This window comes from Anabrus simplex, chromosome 12, assembly GCF_040414725.1.
Source record: "Anabrus simplex isolate iqAnaSimp1 chromosome 12, ASM4041472v1, whole genome shotgun sequence".
Classification (NCBI taxonomy): Eukaryota; Metazoa; Arthropoda; class Insecta; order Orthoptera; family Tettigoniidae; genus Anabrus; species Anabrus simplex.
Window position 1 is genome coordinate 13,169,911 of NC_090276.1, and position 27,122 is coordinate 13,197,032.

The 27,122-nt window shown below is 39.6% G+C and overlaps 1 protein-coding gene across 2 annotated transcripts in view; it reads right to left on the minus strand.

Annotated features, from left to right (window-relative positions):
- alpha-Man-Ib (alpha-Mannosidase class I b) overlaps positions 1-27,122 on the minus strand; it is a 130,765-nt gene that overhangs the window by 26,514 nt on the left and 77,129 nt on the right. The window contains exons 9-11 of one of the 2 annotated variants that reach the window (XM_067156075.2): positions 26,305-26,469; positions 13,555-13,695; positions 5,184-8,989 (exon numbers count right to left, since the gene is read on the minus strand). In XM_067156075.2, coding sequence (XP_067012176.1) covers positions 8,771-8,989; positions 13,555-13,695; positions 26,305-26,469 — 525 coding nt within the window. In that variant the 3' untranslated portion in view covers positions 5,184-8,770. Of the gene's footprint in view, positions 1-5,183; positions 8,990-13,554; positions 13,696-26,304; positions 26,470-27,122 lie in introns of those variants that run through there. The other variant, XM_067156076.2, reaches the window with a different exon arrangement.

Sequence of the window (27,122 nt, forward strand, 5' to 3'; positions counted from 1 at the left end):
ATGTTCTCGTAATCTTCAGCGAATATGAAGGTGATTTGGTTGAGACCACAAACAAGCGTGGACAGAAGAAAATTAAGCCCAAAATGGTTGTGGAGTATAACAAACATATGAAAGGTGTTGATAGGCAGGATCAGAGGTTGACCTACTATCCACAGACCCATAAATCAATTCATTGGTACAAGAAACTAGGGATACATATATTTCATACGATGTTGAATAATGCGCATTTCCTGTACAACATGTACAGCAAAGAAAATAAATTTGATCTCCATGACTTTCACTTGGAGATAGTTTTGAACTTGCTACCAGAACCAGCAGAAAGTGAACAACGTCATGCAATTCACTTGCCTAAAGCACTGAACAACAAGACGCAGAGAAAACGATGCGGTCTTTGCAGCGAAAAGTACAAAATCAGGAAGGACTCCATTTTTGGCTGTTCAGCCTAACCCCTTGTTTCAGGGAATATCATGGTTATAAGTAATGATAATGGGACAAGTTCGACTTCTAGACGGTTGTTTTACATTACATTATTGCCATTTTTGCATTTCTTCCTATTCACTAAAGAAAGACAGACTGTTGGTACATTGATTTATCACTTGTGCTAGCTATAGAGTTTCATTCTTGTTGTTATACTGATCACTTCTATTAGCCAAAGATTTTCATTTTTGTTTGTCAAATTCTGTAATAGAGAAGTGTAAATATGAATATATTTATGTCTGTAACATACTTTATGCATTTGTTTGCTATCTGTAGTAAATAATGCACAGTAATCTACCAACGTGCGTGGCGCGTGATCCGTCTGGTGACCAGTATTATTTCTCGATTTCAACCACCGTGCGGGTCACGCACCAGGTGCGTGAGTGGGATAAGTCCACAGGTTCGATAGAACTCATCCTACCAACGTACAAAACTTCGATAATTACAACTTTTAAAGAGTCCCACACAAATATTTTGCTCAAGTTGGCCGGTATGTCACGCTCTGCTAATACGCAGTGAACGTGTTAAACAACTGAAATTGGTGGGAACATGAACTAAACTTCTACAAAAAAAAAAAAAACACCTAGTAGTTGATTTAATAAAATTTTTATATTCTAATTTGGAAACAATAATAATACCTACTCTAACAAAATATGATCAGAGCAGCTTTTTCTCAATCAAAATAAAATGTTCATTGAGGTTTCTTCTTTATTCCTTTAGTGCCATTTCTCCTTCCTACTGCCATAGAGATAAAATAATTAGGCTTCATGGATAGCCTCCCTGGTATCTCGTCCGTCACAAGGTCCCGATGTGTCAATGACAGGTACGGAGTCATTCATTCCAAATTCCACTGCTGCTGCAACCATGCTGAAGGATTTTTCATGTTATGTAGAATGTAACGAACTGTGCACAGCTGAACTGAATTTATATCGCTGACTTGACTTTGTTAATTATCAACTCGCACAACTGGCCTGCTGCAGCAGAGAATCACTGACGATGATAATGATGACCATGAATATAACAAATGTGTAAAATTGCTAGTATAATATGAAGTCTTAAAGGAGATTTTGTAGAAAAATATTCAAGTGTACTGTAGCCATAAATGCCAGAGATCTCCAGCTGATGGGGTCATTTTTTGTGGCCGACAGCTGAATTTAGCGCAATGGAAGTCAATTACACATTCCTCCACCAATATACTCGGCATTGCAAGTTTGCAGGCAAACATTCTGTACTAAGTAACATGGTTTTAGAGAAGCCCACCGACACCAAACACATACAACAGTAAAACAAGCAAATACATCTAGAAAACCTTAAAACAGAATAACATATCCCACCCCATATATACAATATGCAATAAAATAAGTGAATTAATCTCATCATAAAACTAAATATACAAATTTACAACCTCTCATTACTTCTCATCACTAACAGACTGCACAGTACTGCATATGTTCAAAAATGCAAGACATCCTTCATACAGCGAAAGTTGAAGGGTAATTTAATTGAAAGATTCAGTGAAAATTCTAGGTATCGTTATAACTATGAAAAAGTCTTGATCAATTAAAATCGGGCATGAAAACCTGTACCAGAATAGACTACGCAGGTCTGTTCCTCCATGCTGCACTAAGTACCGTATTTCACGGCATAATCGTCGCCACCGCGTAATCGTCGCATCCTTTATTTTCAATACAAAAATCGGACTTTAAAACTTTAATTACATAATCGTCGCACGTCCAAATTTTGTTCACTAATCTGGTTAAAAGGTAAATGGAACTGCAACGTAAGTTGCACATGAATGCGCAATTTAAATACGTGTATGGTTTATGGGCAATTTGGCAACACAGTCACGTTTGCGACATGTTGCGCAACGTATAAATAAATAATACCGGTATATGTACGACGCATGGCTTACCGGTAGACTATCGGCAGTTTGACAACGTGGTCGCGAGACAGTGTACTATTTATTCACCACCTACATATTATGCTTACCGGTAGGCTATCGGCAGTTTGACAACATGGTCGCGAGACAGTGTACTATTTATTCACCACCTACATATTATGAGTTCCCATTTGAAATACGTAAGGCTGTAAGTTATCGCTTATCGGCAACGTCGCCAGGAAATACCGGCTAGGTAGGTTGAATGGACCTCGAACCAGCCCTCAGATACAGGTAAAATTCCCTGACCCGGCCGTGAATTGAACCCGAGGCCTCCGTGTAAGAGGCAAGCACGCTACCCCTACACCATGGGGCCGGCTCCTGTGTTATTGCGCACGAAGTGAAATCCAAGACGATAACGCAGATTTCCACGGAATTATTCAGCCGAATTATTTACGATGTCTCAGTTGTCATCGCTAGACTCTTATCTTACTACTACGTCATAAGTGTCCGGGCATGGGATGAAAACTTTTATCCAAGCAGTCAAGATAATTATTATCCAATGCTATTAAAGTTTTATTTTATAAACTAGTCAGTAATGTAATGTAAAATCATCAATAACTGGGAAGAAATATTAACCTAATTACCGTATGTTTAAAAGAAATTGAAAAAAATGAATGTTTGTTACTGACGTCTCGGAATACAGTCAACTATACAGTAGATCTACACCGCGCTAGCTAGAGCTCCGGTTTGCGAGCTTTGCGCAAGCGCAGTAGTGTGTCGCAACCAACGAGCTAAACTGATAAATTGTTGCATGCTTCCTTGCTGCCTAACAGTATTGGCTGCTCTGGAATGGACAGATCACAGATGCATTTATTTGTTTCAGATTTACGTGATTACTGTAGACATGGGTGCGTGAGAATTTAAGTTTTTAATTTGTATTTTGGGTGTTTGCAGAAATAATTTGTTTTAATAGTGAACAGTTACGGAAAGTCATTTATATCGCAAAACATTAACGTGTGAAGCATTTATAAGCGATTATGGGTAAATATAGAAACTATTCTGCGGGCTTCAAGCTAAGCGTAATTGCCTTCGCTGAACAGCACGGGAACAGAGCTGCAGAAAGAAAATTTTCTGTGAGTGAAAAGTTACTGGCGGAAAGTAAAAAACAAGCTAAAAAGCACAAACCCTTCTAGACGTGCGTTTAGAGGTCCTAAAACAGGGAAGTTTCCTATAATTGACGAAGAAGTGTTTAGGTACGTCAGTGAAATACGCAACAATGGCTGCAGTGTATCCTATGAAATGTTACAAATTAAGGGACAGGAGGTAGCGCGCAAACACAACATACCGGTAACTCAGTTTAAGGCGACTTGTGGGTGGATTAAGAGGTTCATGCGACGACACAATCTGTCAGTGCGAAGGACAACAACACTAAGCCAAAAGTTGCCTGCTGATTACACGGACAAGATTGTAAATTTTCACCGATTTGTCATACGTTTGCGCAAGGAAACTTCGTACTTGCTTTCTCAAATCGGTAATGCCGATCAGACTCCAATCTTTTTTGATATGCCTCGCAACAGCACTATTGCACTAAAAGGATCACGGAGTGTACTAATGAAAACCAGCGGTAGTGAGAAGTTGCGATGCACGGCAATGCTAGCCATTACAGCTGACGGGAGAAAGTTCCGCCTTACATCATTTTCAAGAGGAAAACGATGCCTAAGAATATACAGTTTCCCCGTGGAATTCATGTACGAGTGCAACCAAAGGGTTGGATGGACGTAGAACTCATGCTGGACTGGGTTAAAACTGTGTGGAATAGAAGACCTGGTGCACTACTAAAACAACCAGCTCTGCTTGTTTTAGATAGTTTCCGAGGTCACCTCGTGAACGAAGTGAAGCAAATTCTCACTACAAATAAGACACGACAGATAGTCATTCCTGGTGGCCTAACATCTGCTTTGCAGCCACTAGACGTATGTGTTAATAAACCCTTTAAAGACCACTTACGTCGATTTTACGAGTGGATGATGAGCGGCGATCAACAATTGACGCCCGCCGGAAATATCAGGCGTCCACCCTTGGACTTGTTATGCTCGTGGGTGAAGAAGAGTTGGGATCTTATACCACCTGAACTAGTCTCCAAGAGCTTCAAAAGGACTGGGATTTCGAATGCACTAGACGGTTCCGAAGATGACGCAGTGTGGCAGGGAGACGAAGAATCTGATACTGGTATTAACAGAGGCGAGGACGGCGCATCAGATAGCGAAACCTGCGATAGCGACACCGAAGATTTGGAATAAATTGCGTACCGGTAAGTCCGCATTTCACAACAAAGCGATAATTTTTTGCAAGTGTAATATTTTAACTTTAATACTCAAATTAATGACAAATTAACTTAATACGTTCATTTTTATTTTCAGGTTGGAAAAACGTTCGCCGAATTGTTGCGAAAAATTATGAATTTTGTTTTAGACTATTTTAATTATTTTGATGTATAAACGCGAGTATTACGTTCATCTTAAATTTGTATCAAATACAATTTAGTTATAAATACATTTTTTGAGTAATACAAATACTGGTATTAAATATTCATCGTATAATGGTCGCACCCTACAATTTTTTTCGAAAATTTTGGTATAAAAAGTGCGACGATTATGCCGTGAAATCCGGTAGTTTCTTTATATATCTTTGGGTAAGAGGAAAATAAGTTTCCTTGTTCTTTTGTTTGGAAATATAGCAGAAATCAGCCAATACACTGTGAAAGAACAGTCCTATGTTTAGCAGTCTTGGCTGGTCTTGCTCCCAGAATTGACTTTCACCTGCAAAAATCTTGGGGATTAGGTGGAAGGACGGGTGAGATGGGTGATGGGTGGGATGACCATATTGAAACCAACAAAGAGAGAGAGGAGAAAAGGCTGGTCCAGGATGACATGGGGACCAACAATATAGATGCGGAAGGTCTTCAAAACAAGGAAGCACGGCAGCAGCTGAACTTTACCCAACACCAGTTTATCCAGGTGTCACACTAGACCGTGCTCTAAACATACAGGCAGTAATGTCTGAACACGAAACAGAAGGTCAGTGCTCGCAATGGCATACTTAAGAAGTTGATCGGCAGCACCTGGGGAGCCAGCCCGCACATCTTAAGGACTTCTGCACTTGTGCTGTGTGTCAGCCGCTGAGTATGGCGCTCCTGTGTGGAACGCTTCAGTACATGATAAACAGGTTGATACAGCGGTTCAACGATACTGCCTAAAACCAAAGCCAGTGCAGAAACTGTACCCGATTGTTGGAATAGCTGCACCCAACACCCAGAGAGCCACTGCTGCGGGAGAATGACCATCGACAATCACTCCATGGTCACCAAGCTACAAGGGCTCGCCTCAGATCCCGCAAGAGCTTCCTTGCTAGGACTCTGCCGCTGGAGGGAACACCAGAGACAACTCGTCTTAACAGACGGAGGAGCTCACTGCCCACAGACGTCACCAAAAGAAGAACTAGCTCCTGGCGCCAACCTACCCGACCTACCTTACCCTGTGTGGAGGTCCCTCAACTGCTTAAGAGTAGGCGTCCTTCGATTCAAGACCAACCTGAAGAAACTAGGGATCCTTCGGGCAAATGCAGACACCTCGTGTGAATGTGGTGCTGAACAAGACCCAAGCCACCTACTTATCTGTCCCCTCCTGGACAACCCATGCACATCGTAAGATGTTTATAGAGGAAACAACAAGGCCAACACAGCTGCACTTTTTTTGGACATGCTGACCGGAAAAGGAAATGAATGAACGATCAATGCGAAAAGAGTCCAGGTAAAAATCAAAGAACAGAATGGGGTGTTTCCCCTTTGTTGCAGCCCTATGCTTCCTGTATAGAGTTAAAAGTAAGTATGAATGGAGTGAAGATGGGAACATATACAAGGATAGACACAATGACACCCACGTTGCTTGATAAGAGCATGCCCAACAATACAATACCACCTTGATTATGCGATGTAGTGTGGAATGCGGTCACCTCATAAGTGAAAACTGATAATACGGACGGCCAGTCTAACACAAAAATGTTGTCAATAAATATCATATACTGTATCTCAAACCATTCCCCCCACCCACAAAAGATCTGTATATGTAGTGTATTACTTTGTCAATTTGGCAACCCGTTCCTGCAGGGAGTTGTTGACATAATCATTAAATGATTTTAATACAGGATGCACCGTTTTTCTCACAGTAGGTCTACATACATCGAAGTTAAAATAAAATTAAAACAAGATTATAAACCAATCACTTTGTAACATTTCACACTTTAAACCAACTGGAAAATGTTCTTTAGGAGAGTGGTTTGTTTTACAGAGATGCCTCGTTTCTCTGGCGCGATATTCAGAACACTACCCTAATGGATTATTGCGTTAAAATGCAATGTCTGTGTTTCAGACTTGTAGATTTAGCTCTGATAATGTGCCGTCTCAATTAATTGGAGCTTGGATAATTGAGATTCCACTGTACTTTGTCTTGCTATTTTCTGATCTCACTGGTATTTAGGTTTGAGAGGCCTAAAGAGTTTTCATTTTCACACCTTCCTTTGGCCAATAACTTCATTTTTTGACCATCCCCCCCCCATTAGTGTTAATACAGGATGGTTGCCCACTTGTACTTCCTCTTCAAACAATAAGTCACCACCACTACTCTTAGGCTTAACTTTCAGATTACCTTCACTGATATTTTCCTTATTCCTCACTGTATCAAACAAAAGTAAGAAAAAAAGTACTTTAAGTAATATTCTAAATAAATTCTGTAATGAGCAATTTTCCTCTAAAACCAACCGTAACAGAGATACATTGAGTTTTATGTTTTAGACCCTCCTTGGATGTCCCCCTACAGCTAAGGCCCCTCTCAACCCTTACCCTAAACTCAAAACATCAAGTTTCAAGAAAATCCCTCTGATGCTGTAACAGACAAACAAAAATTAAATTCAGCTCGTCATAGGCTATTATTTGTGCTGTCTGCTATAAAAAGCAAATATAGGTTAATACTAAAACTGTACAGAAAGAAAGGCCACGAATTGTAAATTATACTGGAAGTGGGAGTACCATCAATGAAGTGATAAGACAATTTTGATTCAGAAGGAGAGTGGTTTGAATTATCTAATGAGGAATATGTTCCAGATAATTCTGGTAATAATGTAGGCAGGTTATTCAACTGGCAAATCGAGTATAAAGGAAACTAGTTGGTGGTGTCCGCATCGCAAAATGCCTCTCAGTTTGCCAGAACGTTTCAAACTGTATCACACAAAAACTAACTCTGTGTAAATATGTAAATATATATTATAAGTAGATTCTTTCCTTAACATAATTGATATTTCTTTAACTTAATGTAGAAAAGATAAATACTGGTGTTGACACTTAATTCTTACTTTCTAAAACATCCTTGATACTCCTCTTTATAGGATATGGTAATTAATTTTTACATGTGTTCATAATCATTATTTTAAAAACAGTTTAAAATAGGCTTGGACATGAGAGGTATAGAAACAGCTGGGACTCAAGTGTTAAGGAAAATCAATGGTGGGTGGAAAAAGGAAAATGGAAAGGTGCCTTTAATGGCCCAACCCATCTGGATAGACTAGGTTATGACAAATCAGCCATATAAAGACAGGAACAGGAAAAGGAACACATCCTTTCCAATACTTAAAGTTATGACAAAGTTAGCATTAACAGTTGGTATAACACAGGACAGGATAATTGAGCTTGTATCTTGTTTGAAGTAAAAGGTTAAATTAAAGGTCTTCCCTTTAAACTTCAATCAGTACAACATATTTTAAAAATATAAAATTTGCTATTCCACTGAATCTTCCAATTAACCCTTTCAGTCATGTTATCCATTATCATCGATACTGCTACTCAATGGCTGTAAAATGGGCCATATCATAATGTTATGGTTACATACATAACTCAGTATGGCCATTTGGCTACAATAAAAACTTTTATTATTCTACATGAATATACAAAAAATAGCTTGCATAAATAACTCTTGGCATTAAGTTTACAGGAAACATTAAAATATATTACATTTCACATATAAACAACTTCGCATGAAGGCATAGAAGCATCATTTTTTGTGGAATTACGTATCTCAGAAATGACGAGGCGCATTTCTTAAAAAAATTGAGATATGCTTTCCTATCACTCTATTTCAATAATGATGTATCGGACTTCTTTAAAAAGTGACACAAATCAATTTGTGACTGAAAGGGTTAACACAAATGTGGAATAAACTTGGTGAAGACTGTCATTCCATGATTCTGTTCCCATCAGAATTAAAACGTAGGTTACATGGGAATGAGATGAAGAATATTGTACTGGCAGAAGAACTGTGACTAGGTCAAAATACAACTGTACACAACATGGCCTATGGGCAACTATCACGAATCGTAGATGGGCAGTGGGTGAGCCTCAGAGTTGATCACGTACGTATCTACACTAAGAGCCTCACGTTTGTTGCCAAACAGCAGGTACAAGTATTTCAGAGTCTCACTCAGGAAGAAGGACTCCATCATGTCCCGTGGCTTCGTATTAAGTGGGTTGCGAACGTTGCCCAGAGACGTGTAGCCATTCATTACCTTGGCGTACTTCTCGAATGCCTAGAAAAAAAAGAAGTAATCATGAACATATGAACTGTTGTGTCTTTCAGTGTTTAGTCTGCAAGTCTCAGTAAATGGAATAAACCCCTTTACTCCACTCTTCTTTATTTATTTACAGTACTTAACAAGCGTGTGGCATATACACGACTATATGCATTATGGAAGAAAAGCCATTAACCTAACTTCGAAGAAAGAAAAAAAGAAAAAAGACAACAACACTCTCATGTGGTACTATTCAGAGTTGGGCATCGAGTTTGCTGATCCGTTTAACATTAGGCATTATGACGCCGTTCTAATCACCAATTAAGGATCGCAGTTTGCTCTCATACTGAACTGTCCATACCAGTCATTCACAAACATTCCAGTCCGCAGACTCCGTGGAAAATAATCAGCATTTTACGGAACCCCCTCCACTGTTTTGAAATAGATGTATGTATGTTACAAACTCTTATATAAAGAACTTTACTTACAAAATCAATTAACGAAGATTTTTTAGATGAAGATTCATTTTGATGTATCTTACATTGATATCTATAACCACTGTTTGCACTTATTAGGTCACTTTTTATATGAAGACTTTAAGAAAGAGTGCTTTTATATGTTTCTACATGTGCCTTTTTGGTTATGTTACTAACGATACTATAAGATACAATATTTCAAGCTTGATTTTCATAGGACTTTATAGTGGTGTGTTTTGCCAGTGTTTTGTTCATTTTATATCCTATTTTTAAGGCAGAAGAAGGCCCAATGGGGCTGAAAAATGTACCAACTTTGTGAATTTCCTTCATTTTTCTTTCAAGGCACACTTGTATTGACTAATGTGGACCAATTTTGTAATTTTTCTTTTACTAGAAAGTCAATACGAAACAAAATCAAACATGGGATTCTTATATTGCAAATTCTTATATTTTTAATTCAAATGTGTAAAACTAGGAGACCACTAGCTAGTGTGTGGATAGTTTTCCTTACCTTGGAAGTATAATCTCCAGTGATAATTTAGTCAGAAAGGAAATTACAAACAGAGTGCAAAAGGGATCAGAATTCTACCAACAAGTAAGAACTCTTTTATGGGATGACATAATTCCAAAACCGGTCAAACTGATGATGTTTAACAGCTATTTCATACCAATACTGACCTATGGTATTGAAGCGTGCACCCTCACAAAGAGAGATTCATCATGACTACAAGCATCAGAGATGAAATTTCTTAGATCCACCATCCAGAAGACCAAGATGGACAAGTTAAGAAATGAGGAGTGAGGAAAGAAGTTGGAATATAAGACATCTCTATTAGACCGAATCGGCATATCCAGACTCCGGTGGTACGGGCATGTGATGAGGATGCAGCCTACAAAAATAGCCAGAATAAATTTGGAAAGACAGGTGGAGGGGAAAAGATCTGCAGGAAGACCTAAAAACCAATGGATGGACATGATCAAGACTGATCTAGTTACCAGAGGATGGAGAGTGGATGATTTTCTCCATGACAAGTTGTATATGGACAGGAAGAAGTGGAAGAGGCTCATGAACAGTACCCAGGAAACTGGAATTGTACGATAATAATGATGAAATTGAAAGGCAAAATTATAATATGAATGGTATCAAACACAGTTTAATGTGAACGATTAACTCTTCAATGTTATCTGATAATTTCACAGTCACGGTTAGTTACTCAGCTATTCTGCACTTTACTGTCAAAAATGAAAAAAAAAAATGTTTGATTGTATATTTTTATTTTATAACTTCCATAATTATAGGTGTCCACTAGGATAAAGTATACTTCATTTTTCAATACAAAACCTACCATCATTGTTTAACCGGTTATAACAAAATACTATGTAATAAATCATATGAGATGTCTTTCACATACAGTACAAAAAGGAATTAAGAAGCAAAAAGTACACACCTAATGTGCCCAAAACTGTGATAAGAATTTAGGAATTGTTCCCCGGGCTCCCACCATCAAGCCTGTGACTAATATATATTGCAGTTCATATTTTTCTTTATAATACGAGACTGTAGGGTCTTACATACTCTTCTTCTCTAAATTAACTTCTTCCAGTTTACCAGAATGCGATTCAAATCGCACCGTTGGGTCAATGATCATTCCGTTCTTGTTTTCCGGTTTAAAGGAAATGATATCTATTCGTCTGATGCGCTTCCACTTGCAGCCAATCCAGACACTTCCTCGTAGAACATACAGCCTCGTTCTTCGAGGGCGCTGACCCACCATGTGTCGAATCTTGTGGTGTTGACTATTCCTTAAAACATCTCCGAATGGACATGCACCCAGGACATAGGCAAGTGTTTCGTGCTCTCTGTGGCAATGCCAACAGAGGGTGTTGTCCTGGGACCTGCCCAGTAGAGAGCGAACTGCAACAACGTTAGTGGTCATCTTGATTGCTTCGCACCATTCTGAACATAACAGACCATGGTGATCAGACATCTACTTATTAGTTGGTGTGTATTCCTTAAATAATGCAACACCCTTCACTACAGTGTAAAAATTCATGTTCTCGCAATTCGATACGAACCTTCCTGGTGTGAGGAAATTGAGTGCGACTGTTGATGATTAGGTCAGTCACTTCAATGCCAAGTTGATTCTAGCAGTCATAATGCTCTGCTTTAAGGTCCCTTGTGCCATTTATATCAGGGTTGTTCTCTCTGCTCAAAACCTGACAGAAAAAAATCATGAAATTTTCTACAAAGAGTAACCATCGTCGTAGAAATGCATAGTTTGCACCAAAAAATACCTAGTTTCCCAATGTTAATTACTGGTTAAAAATCACTGTTATGCCACCCAATAATACTGGGACAGGGTCACATATATTTAAATCACAGGTTATTGCCATATCTACATATATAATTAATTTGCAATAAGAGAACTGACCCTTAAAGGATTTCAATTATTAGAAGATGAAAAGAAAAGTGAAACGAAAAAGGCATAAAAGTAACGCATTTTATTTTAATTGTGTATATTGTGGCTGCAATATTTTGATGCCATTATGCATAGTAATGAGCATGTCTGGCTCCATGACTGAATGGTTAGCGCTTGCTGGCTTTTTGTCCAGGGTGTCCCAATCAGGTCAGGTTTTTAACGTTCCTTAGTTAATTCCAACGGTCAGGGTGTGTGAATGTGCGCGCATTCACCATAGAATTAATCACTGGCAGGGCCGCATTTTCACTGACACGCAGGCGCCTATCATGCATCAACTTATAAATCTCATATTTATTCCGTATTGGCTCAGCACAACTAAGGTTAAGTTATGAGTAGGTTCCCACCTTCCAATACTTATCAATTTCTATATAATAGGCTTATTAATTACATAATATAAACCATATAATCTCTAGTACATGTTTCGTTCCGATTATGGAACATCTTCAGCTAAAATTTGATAAAATGGCAAGACAATTAAAATACATTGATGTTATGATGATACAAAAGCTAAAAGATATGATAAAATGGCTCGAAGATTAAAACATATGATAATGATGATGAGATAAAGTTCATTCATGTTGGTTAAAAATTCAACAAGTCAGTGTTCAAATGACGAATTAAAAACGGCGATAAGGTTCTTCTTCATGTTGGAGACGTGTACATTTTGTTGATCTTGAAGATATACAAGATTTTCTTATATGTATTTATCGGGGGAACTCTTGATAAAATAACCGTAGTTGAAGTTGAGTTTTGGTAGGATTATTGAAATGAGTCTTATAGTCAGTCTTGTCGTATTTAACGTCCTCCCTTATGCCGTGTTGTTAATTCGTTTTTAATTCGTCATTTGAACACTGACTTGTTGAATTTTTAACCAACATGAATGAACTTTATCTCATCATCATTATCATATGTTTTAATCTTCGAGCCATTTTATCATATCTTTTAGCTTTTGTATCATCATAACATCAATGTATTTTAATTGTCTTGCCATTTTATCAAATTTTAGCTGAAGATGTTCCATAATCGGAACGAAACATGTACTAGAGATTATATGGTTTATATTATGTAATTAATAAGCCTATTATATAGAAATTGATAAGTATTGGAAGGTGGGAACCTACTCATAACTTAACCTTAGTTATCATGCATCAACTCGAAAGACCTGCACCAGGCCCCTCTAGACACCACACGCCGTTGTTGTTGTTATTATTATTATTATTATTATTATTATTATTATTATTATTATTATTATTATTATGAGATTTACATAATGAAAAATGTCCAGAAACACAGTACCCATATTTTATTATTTTGCTTTCCCCCTATTTTTTCATGTTGCCCGCATCCATCATCACCCCCTCCCCCCCCCAAAAAAAACAATGCATTGGGGATTTAGTGCATATATTTAGTGAACAAATGAAGAACATTATATAAAATTCCAGAATATAAACAGGATATATTTAACAATTTAAAATTTGATATGAAATGTGTGAGTCTTCTGTGAACAAACGTTGGCAATAAAGTAACTGTCAACTACACTTGAAATCAGACTAGTTCCCTTGACTCTAGGTACAAGATATTATCTGAATTCCTTTTAAACTCTTTCCCCTCCTCGACTCTTACATACCTGGAAAATCTGCCACCCCCAGTCCTGGTACGTCTTGTTGCCTGTGAACTGGTACATATACCACAGACTCTCCAAGAACTCTGGCCTCAGTAGGTTGTGAGCATCGTTGGCTTTTACATAGATATCGTTGGTTGCTGCATCCTAGTGAGAAACAAGCAATAGAGTTAAAGAAATAAGAAATGCTGCGAGGGAAAACACATACATGTTTTCAATGAAAGGATACAAGGGGTTCAGAATTGGAAAGGAAACTGATGTGGCCTTAATCAAGATACAATTTCGGTATTTGCCAGGTGTGTAAATGGGTCTGCTGACGATGTTTTGGAACTCACAATCTCCCAACTACACCCCTGCCTCACTCCCTGGTGGATTATTGTTTCTGTCCCTCTACTCTGATCACTACAGTTTCATTTTCATACAAATTATAAATGACTGTTTCCTGTACTAAATTTTACATCTTGAGAATTTCATAAAGCTTAGTACAGTCTTCTCATTCTTTGGTTCCTGCTTCCAGTTCTTTCTTTGGTCAGGTTACGAATCAAGGACCTCCATCACTGCCTGTCTCTCCTCTCTTGTTTCCAATATTTCTCTTATATTTCCTCCTGTTTTCCTTGTACTCTCCCCCACCGTATCCAACTAACTCTTTTGAGGCCTTTCTTGCGGTCTCTTTCCTATTGGCTTCTTTCAGACTGAGCGAGATGTAATTTTCTAAGCTGAACAGAGTTTTAAACCATAAAAACACACCTAGAAGTGAAGGATTTTTAATACTCTCAATGTCTTACAAATAAAAATAAGTTAGATGAATGTGACAATTTTCTTACTCACTGTTCTACTGAGGGCAAATCCAGAGAGACATCCTGCTAAACCACACATCTCGGCAGAAGACAGATGAAATTGAAGAACCTTTGGGTTCAATGTAAAGAAAAAGGTGTAAGCTTCCAAAAAGAAAAACGGCAGGTAGCCTGTGTAGCCACAGCCCATAGCTGGCTGATGTCATATTTAATATTGATGCGATCTTCTTCATCATCATTCCCTTTTCCAGATTCTCTCTGGGTAGGGTAGTGTATCAAAGCCCTCCACCTTACTCGATCTTTCCTCTTCTAGTACTTTATTGCTATCGACTCCTCTATTTGAAATACAGTCCACAACAGGGTACCTCCATCTCGTTCTTGGCCATCACCTAGGCCTCTTTGCAGTCTCTGAATCCATGAATGTTCTCTTTGGTATTCTCTCTCCTCCCACTCTCATTATGTGCCCAAACCATTTTAGCTTTGCTATATCAATCTCTTCTTGAAGTTTACACACTCCGACACTTCTCCTTATTTCCTCATTTCATATTCTACCTCGTCTTGTCTTTCCCTGTATGCTCCTCAAGAACCTCATTTCAACTGCTTGTATCTTACTTTGGTTCCACTTAGTCAACGTCCAGGCTGCTGAAGCGTAGGTCAGTATAGTTTTATAACAGGATGAGTTACCTTCTTGTACTTCATTGGCATATCTTTGTTCCATACAATATCTCTCACACACTGGTATAAATTTGCAGACTGCTGTATTCTTAAATCAATTTCTCCATCCAAATTTCCATGTTGTGACATCACGCTGCCCAAATATTAAAAATTTTTCAGTTCTTCAAGAGGTTCATTTCCTATTTTTAATCACTCCCCTGGATTTTCTGTTACCTCTCGTCATGATGAAAGTCTTGCTTTTCGCAATACTAATCTTCATTCCAAAATTTCTTATTTCCTCATTCCATAAATCCACTTGTGTCTATACTTCCTCTTCATTATCTCTCCAAACTACAATGTCATCAGAGCATAGACTTTACTTGCTCGCCCATCATCATCATCATCTTGATATTATGTAGAATTCTATCCATGATGATAATGAAGTGTAAGGGAAACACTACACTTACCTGTCTTAAGCCTGTCTGAACTCTGAGTTTGATCCACTTTGGTTCTAACACAGCTTTTGCAATTTTGATACAATGCTATTACCATCTGCATTGCTTCATTCCCAATTTGTGCCTCTGTCAATGTTTTCCATACCAAATTCCTTGGGACACTGTCATATGCCTTTTCAATATCTAGAAACGTAACTACCATATCTTTTCCGTACTCCCAACACCTTTCCATCATTTGACGCAATGTAAATATCGGGTCAAATGTGGACCTGCCTCTTCTGAATCCATAGTGGTGTTCTGCCAACTTTCCCTCTACTCTGTCTCCCATTCGTTTATCCAAGATTCTTTCAACGAGCTTAGCTGTATAAGGCATCAGTGTCACTCCTCTGTAATTTTCGCATTGCTCTCGATCTCCTTTCTTGAAAGGATATGATATCGATCAAAAATGTGATTTATATTATAAAAATTAAGAGATTTAATCACTGTACCTAGACGAGTAATGGAAGTCTTTACTTTCCACATCTCCCGGAGTCCTCATGACTTATATGGAATAGCTTCATTATATATGCAAACCTCATTCATGTTTCACTGATGGACGATTGAATTAGAGATACCTGGCCAGTAGCATGTAGCACCCTGTTTCACCCTGATGATGTGACAATGCGTTGTGGCATAGACCAGAATTGTTGTGGAGCCTGAATGATCACCGACTGCTACCCAACCTCCTATAATGCAGGGAGATTAGCCGGAGCAGTGTCCAGAGTGCGCACAACCATACTGATAGCATCCCAGATGTGCTCAATAGGACTGAGGTCAGATAAACTTGGGGGGCCAGGCAAGCACCCTCATATCTGCAGAGTGCTCACTGAACCAGTTGGCTACAATTCCAGGGCGATGGGCAATTGCATTGTTTCGCTGCAGGTAAAGTTCTTCTGCAGGCTGCTGAAGGCAAACAAATGGGTGTACATGATCTGATAGCAGGTTCCTGTATCATTCCTCAGTAAGGGACATTGGCCAATCACCATACGAGGACACTAACACCGGAATGAACTGTACTCTGCTGGGAAGAAGGATCCGTTTGCCTTAAGTGTCCGAAGATGCATTTGTGCCCTGTATTCTGCGTGTACCAACTGGTACATGCAGGCAACCCTTTTTCCATGCAGTGAATCAAGGAATTTGATTTTAATCCGCCTTGTCAATATAAAGTGGAACCGGAAACTATGTTTTCCTGGATTATTCATTCAAATTATGTGGTCCAGCGAGTATCCTAATTAAATAATGTTTATAAAATCCTGCATTATCAGTTCCTCGAGGAAACAATTTCCCGCATCAACCGTCCAGAAATTTCAGTCCCACCAATGCTAAATCCTCGATCAAGTGTTTTTCAAGAAACAATATCTCACGAAAGGATGGATACGACATAGCTGTGGATCTGGGCATTAGCATCCCGTCATTGCAGTAATTAAAGCAATTGCCGTACTGGGAAAGCGATCGGCGGTGAACTTGCATTAGGGACCATCTTAGCATAACATTAGGCCGATATTATTTAGGGAAACCTCGAAAATCATAAAGTAGTGGGTGGCCGCAACAATTGGAAGGAGATAGATCACATCCAACAGCTCCACTTGAATTATATAGATAGGTCATCATCAGCCAATAACGCAAATTGGACAACATATTAAATGGTCCATAAACAACGTACAAATTCTGTAAAATATTGTGGTTTGATATTAGAAGTTAAAAGTTGAAGATGAAAAATAGTCACAATGGTGATAAAAATTTTTAAATTATGCATAAAATGCATTAAAATAAGGCACTTAACTGTAGTTAAAGGATGATTCTATGAAGTAGGTGGTGAAGATTTGCAGTTTAAAAAAGCCAAATTAGTACAAGGGCCGTTGAAAAAGGCCAATAGAAAGTCAAAAAATAGTAAAAATATATCATGAAAACAAAATATGTGACTCACCTTGCGCTGTGGTGTGTTGGACGTATTGCATAACTGATATGAAGGGAAGCATGAGTAGGGAAGATCAGGAAGGGAGGGGAAACACGGGGTAGGGCAGATCGCAGAGAACGGGGAAGTGAGGAGGGGCTATTTTTACTGCGGGGCTGAGGGGTGTGGGAATAGCGGTAATTGCTGTGGAAAGGTACCATGAATTGAATGAAAAATCGATTTATGATTTGTTAAATTGACATTTCTAAAAATTATAATGAGGTGATCAAAGAGAATATTGGGTTTCTCCGAAATGTCATTAAGTTTGTAGTTTGAATTGAAATACTGATCTAATGTATAAAACAGTTTGAAGTTAATATCTTAAGGATTAAGGATTTCTATATCTTGCTCTATGTTGCTAAAATTATGATTGTAATGTTGCATGTGCTGACTTACTTAATCTTAATGATTTGCATATCTTGCTCTATGTGCTGACCTACTGCTGAGAATTTGTTATATCTTAGGGCATTAATATGTTCTGAATGTCGTGTGTTGAAACTCCTCCCAGTCTGTCCAACATACAAAAAATTGCACTTATTACACTTGATTCTGTAAACTCCTGATTTTGAGAAACTATTAATCCTGTTAACTGATGTGGAATTGTATAGGACATCTGCATTTTTATTGTTAGTTTTAAAGGACTATTTTGCATTGTGTTTCTTAAAATGTTAGTGATTTTATAGATCTTTTTATTAAACGTGAAGGTGGAAATTAAATTAAGGGGACGAACAGAACGCCATTTGAGGTATTGCTTAATCCAATGGTTACAATAATATTTTCAATGAAAGAATAGTAAACAAATACAGACATCCTTCGACCACCTGAAAGAAAGATGAACCCAAAATCCCTTGGTGTTATTTACTATATATTTTTTGATGAGCTTGGCTGATCCAAGTTGCTGACCTGAAGGAAGTTTTCATGGGAAACTGATGAAGTATTGAGATTTTTAAAGCATATAATTAATCTGTTAACCTGGCCCCACAGTCTAGCTTGCTTGCTTCTGACCCGGAGCCCCCAGTTCAATTCCCGGACAGGTCAGGCATTATTACCTGGATATGAGGGCTGGTTCTAGGTCCACTAAGTCTACGTGATTATTGATTACAATTAATTGAGGAGCTATCTAACAGTGAGATGGCGACCCTGGTCTAGAGAACCAGGAATAAGGGCCGAAAGGATTCATCGCACTGACCATGCGGCACCTCGTAATCTGCAGACCTTTGGTCTGAGCAGCGGTCGCTTGGTAGGCCAAGGCACATTAGGGCTGTAGTTTGGTTTGGTTTGGTTTGGTTTGGTTTGGTTTAGGAGTGTTTGTATGATTATAATTATACATATTTCATTATTGTGATCTTCCTATTCTTCTTCTTTCTGAAACTTTTCTGCTTATGCAGGTCGTTCACATTATTGTGATATTTAGCCAATTTATTGATGGTTTTGATTCATTCCCAGATTTTCCCTTTTATTATTCTGTACGTTTCTTACCCGGGGTCCCTCCAAAAAATGGAGAATAGAGGCTCCACTGTACTGTAATAAAATAAATACAATGTTTATTTCACATCGTACATGTTTCAAGAAATATAATTTTCTTCTTGAGCGAAATAATATTTACAAAAATCCAATGACTTGATTAGAATGACAAATTAATTAAATGTTCAACTATTGAATAATAGTTTTGGATAAGATCAATAGCTGAATCTGTCAGTCTATTCCTATCATTCAGTGTTTTCACACCACTGAGTTTTTTCCCTTTCATGCTGGCCTTCAGTCGCCTCAATCTTGACCCCCAACCGCTTCTGTACATGTCCAACACATTCCAACTTAGTTATTTTTACACTGACCCAATGTGGCTTAGGTTCCTCAATGGTCTTGAAAGCTTTAAAGTCCCCGATGCTTGGAATATTATCAGAATTTATACACAAATGTAAAGAGAAATAATCATAGATTCAAAATTCAAAATAAAATTGTTTTGACATTTTTTTTTTCAGTTTTTTGACTTTAATGAATATAAACTCCAGAAAACATGATAAAATAATCAAAAATCTTAACCATATTCATACTGACATTCACACAAGCTTGTTATATATTTAACTCTTTCCCGCGGATTGCGTAGTAAAGCGTACTCGACTTTCAAACCGACTTCCTGTGCCATCTGTCTGCTAAACATATAACTTTTTTGAACCAGTGAATTCCCTACGCTTCCTAGATGCTACTGGCATGCTTCTTCTTCTTCTTCTTCTTCGTTTTGCCTCATGACTGAGGCGTCGTGACTATCATAATATTCAGCCCTCTAGCCGATGAACCATACTCCGCCATTCTTCCCTATCTAAAGCTTTCAATGTGGTCACTCTGAGAGAACACTGTAGGGGGCCGTTCACCATGTCAATCCATCGCGTTGGTATTCGTCCTCGTTGTCTGGTTCCCTGGACTTTGCCCTCAACAATCAGCTTTTGTAGACTACCATCTCGGCGCATTATATGTCCAAAGTAGCGTAAAATTCGTTGAGAGACCTTACACGATAGACGAACTTTTATCTGAAGTTGGTTCAGGATTGATGTGTTCGTGCGATGAGCTGTCCAAGGAATCCTTAACATTTTCCTCCAGCACCACATTTCAAAGCTTTCTATCCGTTCACGATCACGTTTGAGGATGGTCCACGTCTCTGCGCCATACAAGAAGACTGAGAAGACTAGAGATTCAACGAGCTTCTTTTTTGTCTTAATGGTGATGTTGTTATCTTTCCAGATCTTCCGCAGACGGATCATTGCTACCTTTGCTATTTCAATTCTGCGCTTTATTTCATCTTTGGAACCACCAGAATTGGATAGTAAGGAGCCTAGGTATACATACTGATGTACAACTTCACACCCTCCAATCTGTTTGATATGTGGACTGTTGTTGTTCTTACGATCAACAATCATGACTTTGGTTTTCTGTCGATTTAGGCGTAATCCAATTTCTAGGCTTGCTTCCTCTACTCTCTTGATCAGCTCTGTCAACTCCTCTTCAGATGATGCTATCAAGGTGGTGTCATCAGCAAATCTCAGATTGTTGATCTTGCATCCCCCAATGGAAAACCCTTTGTCCCAGCCTTCTAATGCAGTTCTCATTGCATATTCACCATAGATATTGAAAAGTAACGGTGACAGGATACATCCCTGGCGAACTCCAGCCCTTGTACGAAACTGCTGAGACTGTTTGTTTTGAATCTTCACAGTGACTGTATTTTCCTTATACAAGGACTTGAGGAGATCAATTAAATGGAGTGGCAAACCCATGTCATCCAAAATTTTCCAAAGATGGTTCCATTTGACAGTATCAAAGGCCTTTTGGTAGTCAATAAAGCACAGATATACCGGAACATTGAATTCTCTAGCCTTTTCTATGATTTGTCTTAGGCTTAAGATTTGTTCTCGAGTACCTTTTCCTTTCATAAATCCAGTCTGGACTTCAGGAATTTGATACTCTAGAAATGCCCGGAGTCTCTTGTGCAGGATATGAAGCATAACTTTACTGGCATGTGAAATCAAAGCAATTAAGCGGTAATTTTCACATTTTTTCCTCGATCCTTTCTTGTGGATTGGGACAAAGATTGACTGTACCCATTCCTCGGGCCATCTTCTAGAATTCCATATTGCTTGGCAGATTTTCAACAGCATTTCAATTCCAGCACCGTCTGTAGCTTTCAAGACTTCTGCACTTATTCCATCAGGTCCACACGCTTTTCCAGTTCTCAGCATTTTCAAAGCCATTTCTACTTCATCTCGGAGGATGTCAGGTTCAGGATCTGACTGCTTGTCTATCTTCACTTGGTCTTGTGCATTACATTGTTCACTGTATAGATCCTGGCAGTATAATCTCCATGTTTCCAGAACATTCTCTATATCCACAACATCATCCCCCTTTGAGTTCTGTATATTCCAGGAATATGGCTTGAATTCTCGAGTGATTATTCTAATTTTGTCAAAAAGATCCTTGCTGTGGTTTTGATTTGCATGGTTTTCAATCTCAAAACAAATGTTACTAAGGAAATTATTCTTATCTCTTCTACAAGAAGACTGAATCCTTCTATCAAGATCAGACATTTGCTCTCTTTTTTCTTTAGTGTTAATGCCAGATTTTTTAAGGCACCTTCTTTCTTCTACAAGCTGAAGGCTCAAGTCAGAGATCCACTGTTGCCTTCTAGTATTTGGTACTCGAGATTCATTCAAAGAGGACTCTATCCAGTTTTTTGTCACATTCCACAGCCCTTCTGCAGTAGTTATTGGATCCTGTAATATGGAGGCTCTTCGCGCCAATGATTCCTTCAAAGACGACATATTAACTACTTGTGGTATCCTGTGTGATCTTTTAACTGGTGTTTGAAGTTTTATTCTTATTTCTGTTCTAAGAAGCTGATGATCACTACCACATACTGCACCTGGACAAGTTTTGGTGTCCATTACAGAAGACCTCCATCTTGAACTGATCAAGATGTAGTCAATCTGATTTTTATATTGACCATCAGGCGATGTCCATGTGTACATGTGCCGTATGTGATGCTTGAAGACTGTATTAGTTATAGTGAACCTGTTTTGAATTGCAAACTCAAGAAGCCTGTTCCCCCGTTCATTTCTTTCTCCAATTCCGTATCTTCCTATCGATGTTCTGACATGCTCATCATGTTGTGTTGAACCAATTTTGGCATTGAAGTCTCCCATAACAATAGTTATTTCTCTGTTTGGAAAAGCTGAAACAGTAGCATCAAGATCTTGATAGAAGCGGTCGATTATTTCATCAGATGCATCCGCTGTTGGGGCATAAACCTGAATGATGTTGATTGAAAGTGGCTTGCATTTGAGACTTAGTGTTATAATGCGATCATTAACAGGTGTATATCCTTTCACTAGGTCATTCAGTTTGTCACTGATCACAATTGCGACCCCGTTACTGCTTTTTTCTTCATTTCCAGAAAAATAGACCCAATGATTACCACTCCTAAAATGGCCATTGTTTTTCCAGTGAGTTTCACTTAGCCCAGCCAATCCTATATTATACCTTTCCAGCTCTTGTATTATCAGGAGAAGTTTTCCTGAAGCTAAAAGTCCTCTCACATTCCAAGTACCCACATTCTGCTTTGTTCTTCCAGTCGCAAATTTCGCATATGCAGCCTGGTTGCCTACATGCACATGCCCAGTAGCACATTTCACACTTTGCAGCCTGGAACCGCAAAAGCGCCGGTTGTCAGCCGGGTCGCATGACGAATTAGATCCATTTAAAGCAGCTATCATGATAGTGTTCATGGGAATAATAGTGTAGTGAGGTCCCTCTCTCTTCCACACCGCAGTACCACAACCGAAAAACCAGTCATTCTGGTGACGCTTGAGGCTCCCCGCTCATGACCCATCTCGAGCATAAATTGCTCTGTGCATCAAGTCGATACTGATGGCGCTGCTGCCCGACATCAGGTTTTCAGTGGATTCCAGTGGCATTTCCTCCACTGAGGGACCACCGCCCTTCCTCCCTCAAGGAGCTCATCCGCCCGAAGCCGTTGGCTCCCTGAGGGTGTCAGGTTATTTCTCGCCGCCTAACACTCGGCGTGGAGTCGCTGGCTGTTCTGTCTACTCTATACCGTCAAAAATACGTCCATTGTAATGGTGTCAACAGGTGTAGACTCTAGTTCCTTGGCAACGTCGATAAGAGCATGCATAGTTCCCGTCTTTGTCATAGTTTCCATGGCATTGATGGCAGATAGAACAAAATGGCCGACACTTAGGGCAATGCAAATATAGTAAATAATTATATCGAGTGTCTCTCTTAGTAATGTTGTCTATGGATTGAGGGCAAAACAAGATGACTATCGCCTATGGCATAAAAACACAATAGACTTACGTTAAAAATCAATATCAAATGATCACTAATTCACTAGACAACACTCACACACAATAAATATATGCCATAGTGTCATAAATACTGCCAAGAAGCCGCTAACAAAGCACAGTTCCCTTTATATATAGATATTTTATGCTCTTACACCACACTAGATCTTGCATTTGGCAGGCATTGTCTGGCATGCAGGAATCCTAAAATAAAGTGTTCTTTTATACGGTTTCTTAGATAGAACAGACAGCTGACTGAATGTAAACACATTGCAGCAACATGGCTGCTCATAACCAGTTGAATGCGGAGGATATTTGTTACAAATTAGATCAATATGTTGACAAATGCAATGGTGGTAGTGAGTTTGAAGTTGTAGGTATGATAATAAAAATGGTATGGGAAGCATTTGGGACAGGACATAAATCTGAGAGAAATCGAAATACGGCACAGGACAGGAAATGTTCATTCAGGTACCGACCCCTTTTAAAATATTAGGCCTACTTGTAAAAAACATAATTATCAATTTTAATTCTTCAGTTAATTCTGTTTCGGACTATGAGCCTCTACTTAAGTACATAATAGCCTATTCTAAGTAATGTCAATTTATCTTCCAATCCCATTCAGTTAAAAATTGTTTATAGTTTGTATGTCCGAGAGGAAGCACGATTTGCTATCTAAATATCTTCATCCGACTGATTCCGAAAATGAAATAAATTGGGGGATTCAGGGTGAATTCCTGCGTTCTCTGTATTACCAAGAAAATAAGGGCCCCATCATGTCCAGCAATTTAGACTGACTTCAAGAACAAGCAATTTAACATTATGCACCATATTGGATGTTTCCTGATGTACCATTCTGAACAGGGGGGGCGGGGGGGGCTTGCGTGTAATTAGGTGATCTCATTGAATCATTTCAGAATAACTATAGTATATTTTCCATTGTTACAAAATTTGAAAGTGATATCGTAAGTGGTTTTTACAGAATAAATTATTTAGTGAAGGTACTCCACAACTATACCTGACAAGCAAATTATTACTCTAGGTTTCGCCCGATCGTGAGTCAGATATATTCCGTGGGAAAGGGTTAAAAGGTAATCTCGGCAAGACCACTTAAAAGAGGCTCAAGACGTGCAATTCCATAACCTTGCACCAGACATTTTAAAGGAGTGATTATGTGCTGTTGAATGCTGCACAGATATTTCAGGTGTAGAAGTCAATTGTGTGTTATGTTCACGAGAGAAGGAGAGGAAATTCAACTTTGAGGATAGATACTGGGGTTTAATTCATTCATCAGTCAAAATATGAGAGTTGCAATGTGAAGATATTGTAGTTTGTCAATTTTTACCAAGAGACTATTATACACTGACTGACAGAGCAAATGCAACACCAAGAAGGAGTGGTCAGAACTTTATGCCAATTGCAGGGTAGACTAACGTCACTGAGGTATGCTCATGATGTGAAATGCGCCGCTGTACTGCGCACGTAGCGAACGATAAATGGGACACGGCGTTGGCGAATGGCCCACTTCGTACCGTGATTTCTCAGCCGACAGTCATTGTAGAACGTGTTGTCGTGTGCCACAGGACACGTGTATAGCTAAGAATGCCAGGCCGCCGTCAACGGAGGCATTTCCAGCAGACAGACGACTTTACGAGGGGTATGGTGATCGGGCTGAGAAGGGCAGGTTGGTCGCTTCGTCAAATCGCAGCCGATACCCATAGGGATGTGTCCACGGTGCAGCGCCTGTGGCGAAGATGGTTGGCGGAGGGACATGTGGCACGTGTGAGGGGTCCAGGCGCAGCCCGAGTGACGTCAGCACGCGAGGATCGGCGCATCCGCCGCCAAGCGGTGGCAGCCCCGCACGCCACGTCAACCGCCATTCTTCAGCATGTGCAAGACACCCTGGCTGTTCCAATATCGACCAGAACAATTTCCCGTCGATTGGTTGAAGGAGGCCTGCACTCCCGGCGTCCGCTCAGAAGACTACCATTGACTCCACAGCATAGACGTGCACGCCTGGCATGGTGCCGGGCTAGAGCGACTTGGATGAGGGAATGGCGGAACGTCGTGTTCTCCGATGAGTCACGCTTCTGTTCTGTCAGTGATAGTCACCGCAGATGAGTGTGGCGTCGGCGTGGAGAAAGGTCAAATCCGGCAGTAACTGTGGAGCGCCCTACCGCTACACAACGTGGCATCATGGTTTGGGGCGATATTGCGTATGATTTCACGTCACCTTTAGTGCGTATTCAAGGCACGTTAAATGCCCACCGCTACGAGCAGCATGTGCTGCGGCCGATGGCACTCCCGTACCTTCAGGGGCTGCCCAATGCTCTGTTTCAGCAGGATAATGCCCGCCCACACACTGCTCGCATCTCCCAACAGGCTCTACGAGGTGTACAGATGCTTCCGTGGCCAGCGTACTCTCCGAATCTCTCACCAATCGAACACGTGTGGGATCTCATTAGACGCCGTTTGCAAACTCTGCCCCAGCCTCGTACGGACGACCAACTGTGGCAAATGGTTGACAGAGAATGGAGAACCATCCCTCAGGACACCATCCGCACTCTTATTGACTCTGTACCTCGACGTGTTTCTGCGTGCATCGCCGCTCGCGGTGGTCCTACATCCTACTGAGTCGATGCCGTGCGCATTGTGTAACCTGCATATCGGTTTGAAATAAACACCAATTATTCGTCCGTGCCGTCTCTGTTTTTCCCCCAACTTTCATCCCTTTCGAACCACTCCTTCTTGTTGTTGCATTTGCTCTGTCAGTCAGTGTATAATATGAGGAGACCCGAGATGAAAATTTAATTGAAAATATAAACGTAATTCATGAGTTCATTGCCTTCTGTATTTTCATTGTTTGTCACCTATTTTTCAATGTAATGGACTACTTACTTTGAAGTGCCCTTGGGCTACATTAAAGAAACTTCCAAGTGAGTTGGACATAAACTGAAAAAATCATCCCGTTCACATAACATTATCATAAAAATGTATATTATACTTACTTGAATATTAAAATACGTTATCTCAGGTGCTAGGAATGTAGGCTGCTGAGCATATGTCTGGAAGCATGTGTTCAGCAGATCCTCAGCAAACTTCATGTGCTCCTGAGTCAGTCCATAATGTACCCCAAGGGCTAGGGTACCAGGCAGATAGCATGTTAGGTGGTCCTACAATAATACAAAAAACATTACTTGTGAGTACAACTTGAACAGCAAGAGTTTTTTTTTTTTTTTTTTACAAGTTGCTTTACGTCGCACCAACATAGATAGGTCTTATGGCGACGATGGGACAGGAAGGGGCTAGGAGGGGGAAGGAAACGGCCATGGCTTTAATTAAGGTACAGCCCCAGCATTTGGCTGGTGTGAAACTGGGAAACCACGGAAAACCATCTTCAAGGCTGCCGACAGTAGGGTTCGAACCCGCTATCTCCCGAATACTAACCGCACTTAAGTGCCTGCAGCTATTGAGCTCGGTTGCAAGAATGTTAGCTTGTAGGGAAGGATGAGGCTGATACTTTAGGGAAACAGGAACATAAGCACAGCCATAATCCTCTATTTGCAACTAGCTCTGTGATCTTGTTTAGTTCTATACCTTGTATCTTCAAATTATTAAAAACAGAATATAATCACTGTTGTCTTGGTTTTCCCCTGCTTCTGTTTTCCTCAACAGCCCTATCCTCCATTTTCCTCACATGATCTCATCTCTGAAGCTCTTCATAACCACAAGTTCATCAAGTCCATTTCTAACTTAGCCTTCATCCCCTCACTGCTCGCAGGTATTTGATGTTACAGTGGGGTTCTCGCTATAGCAGGTTTCTGTT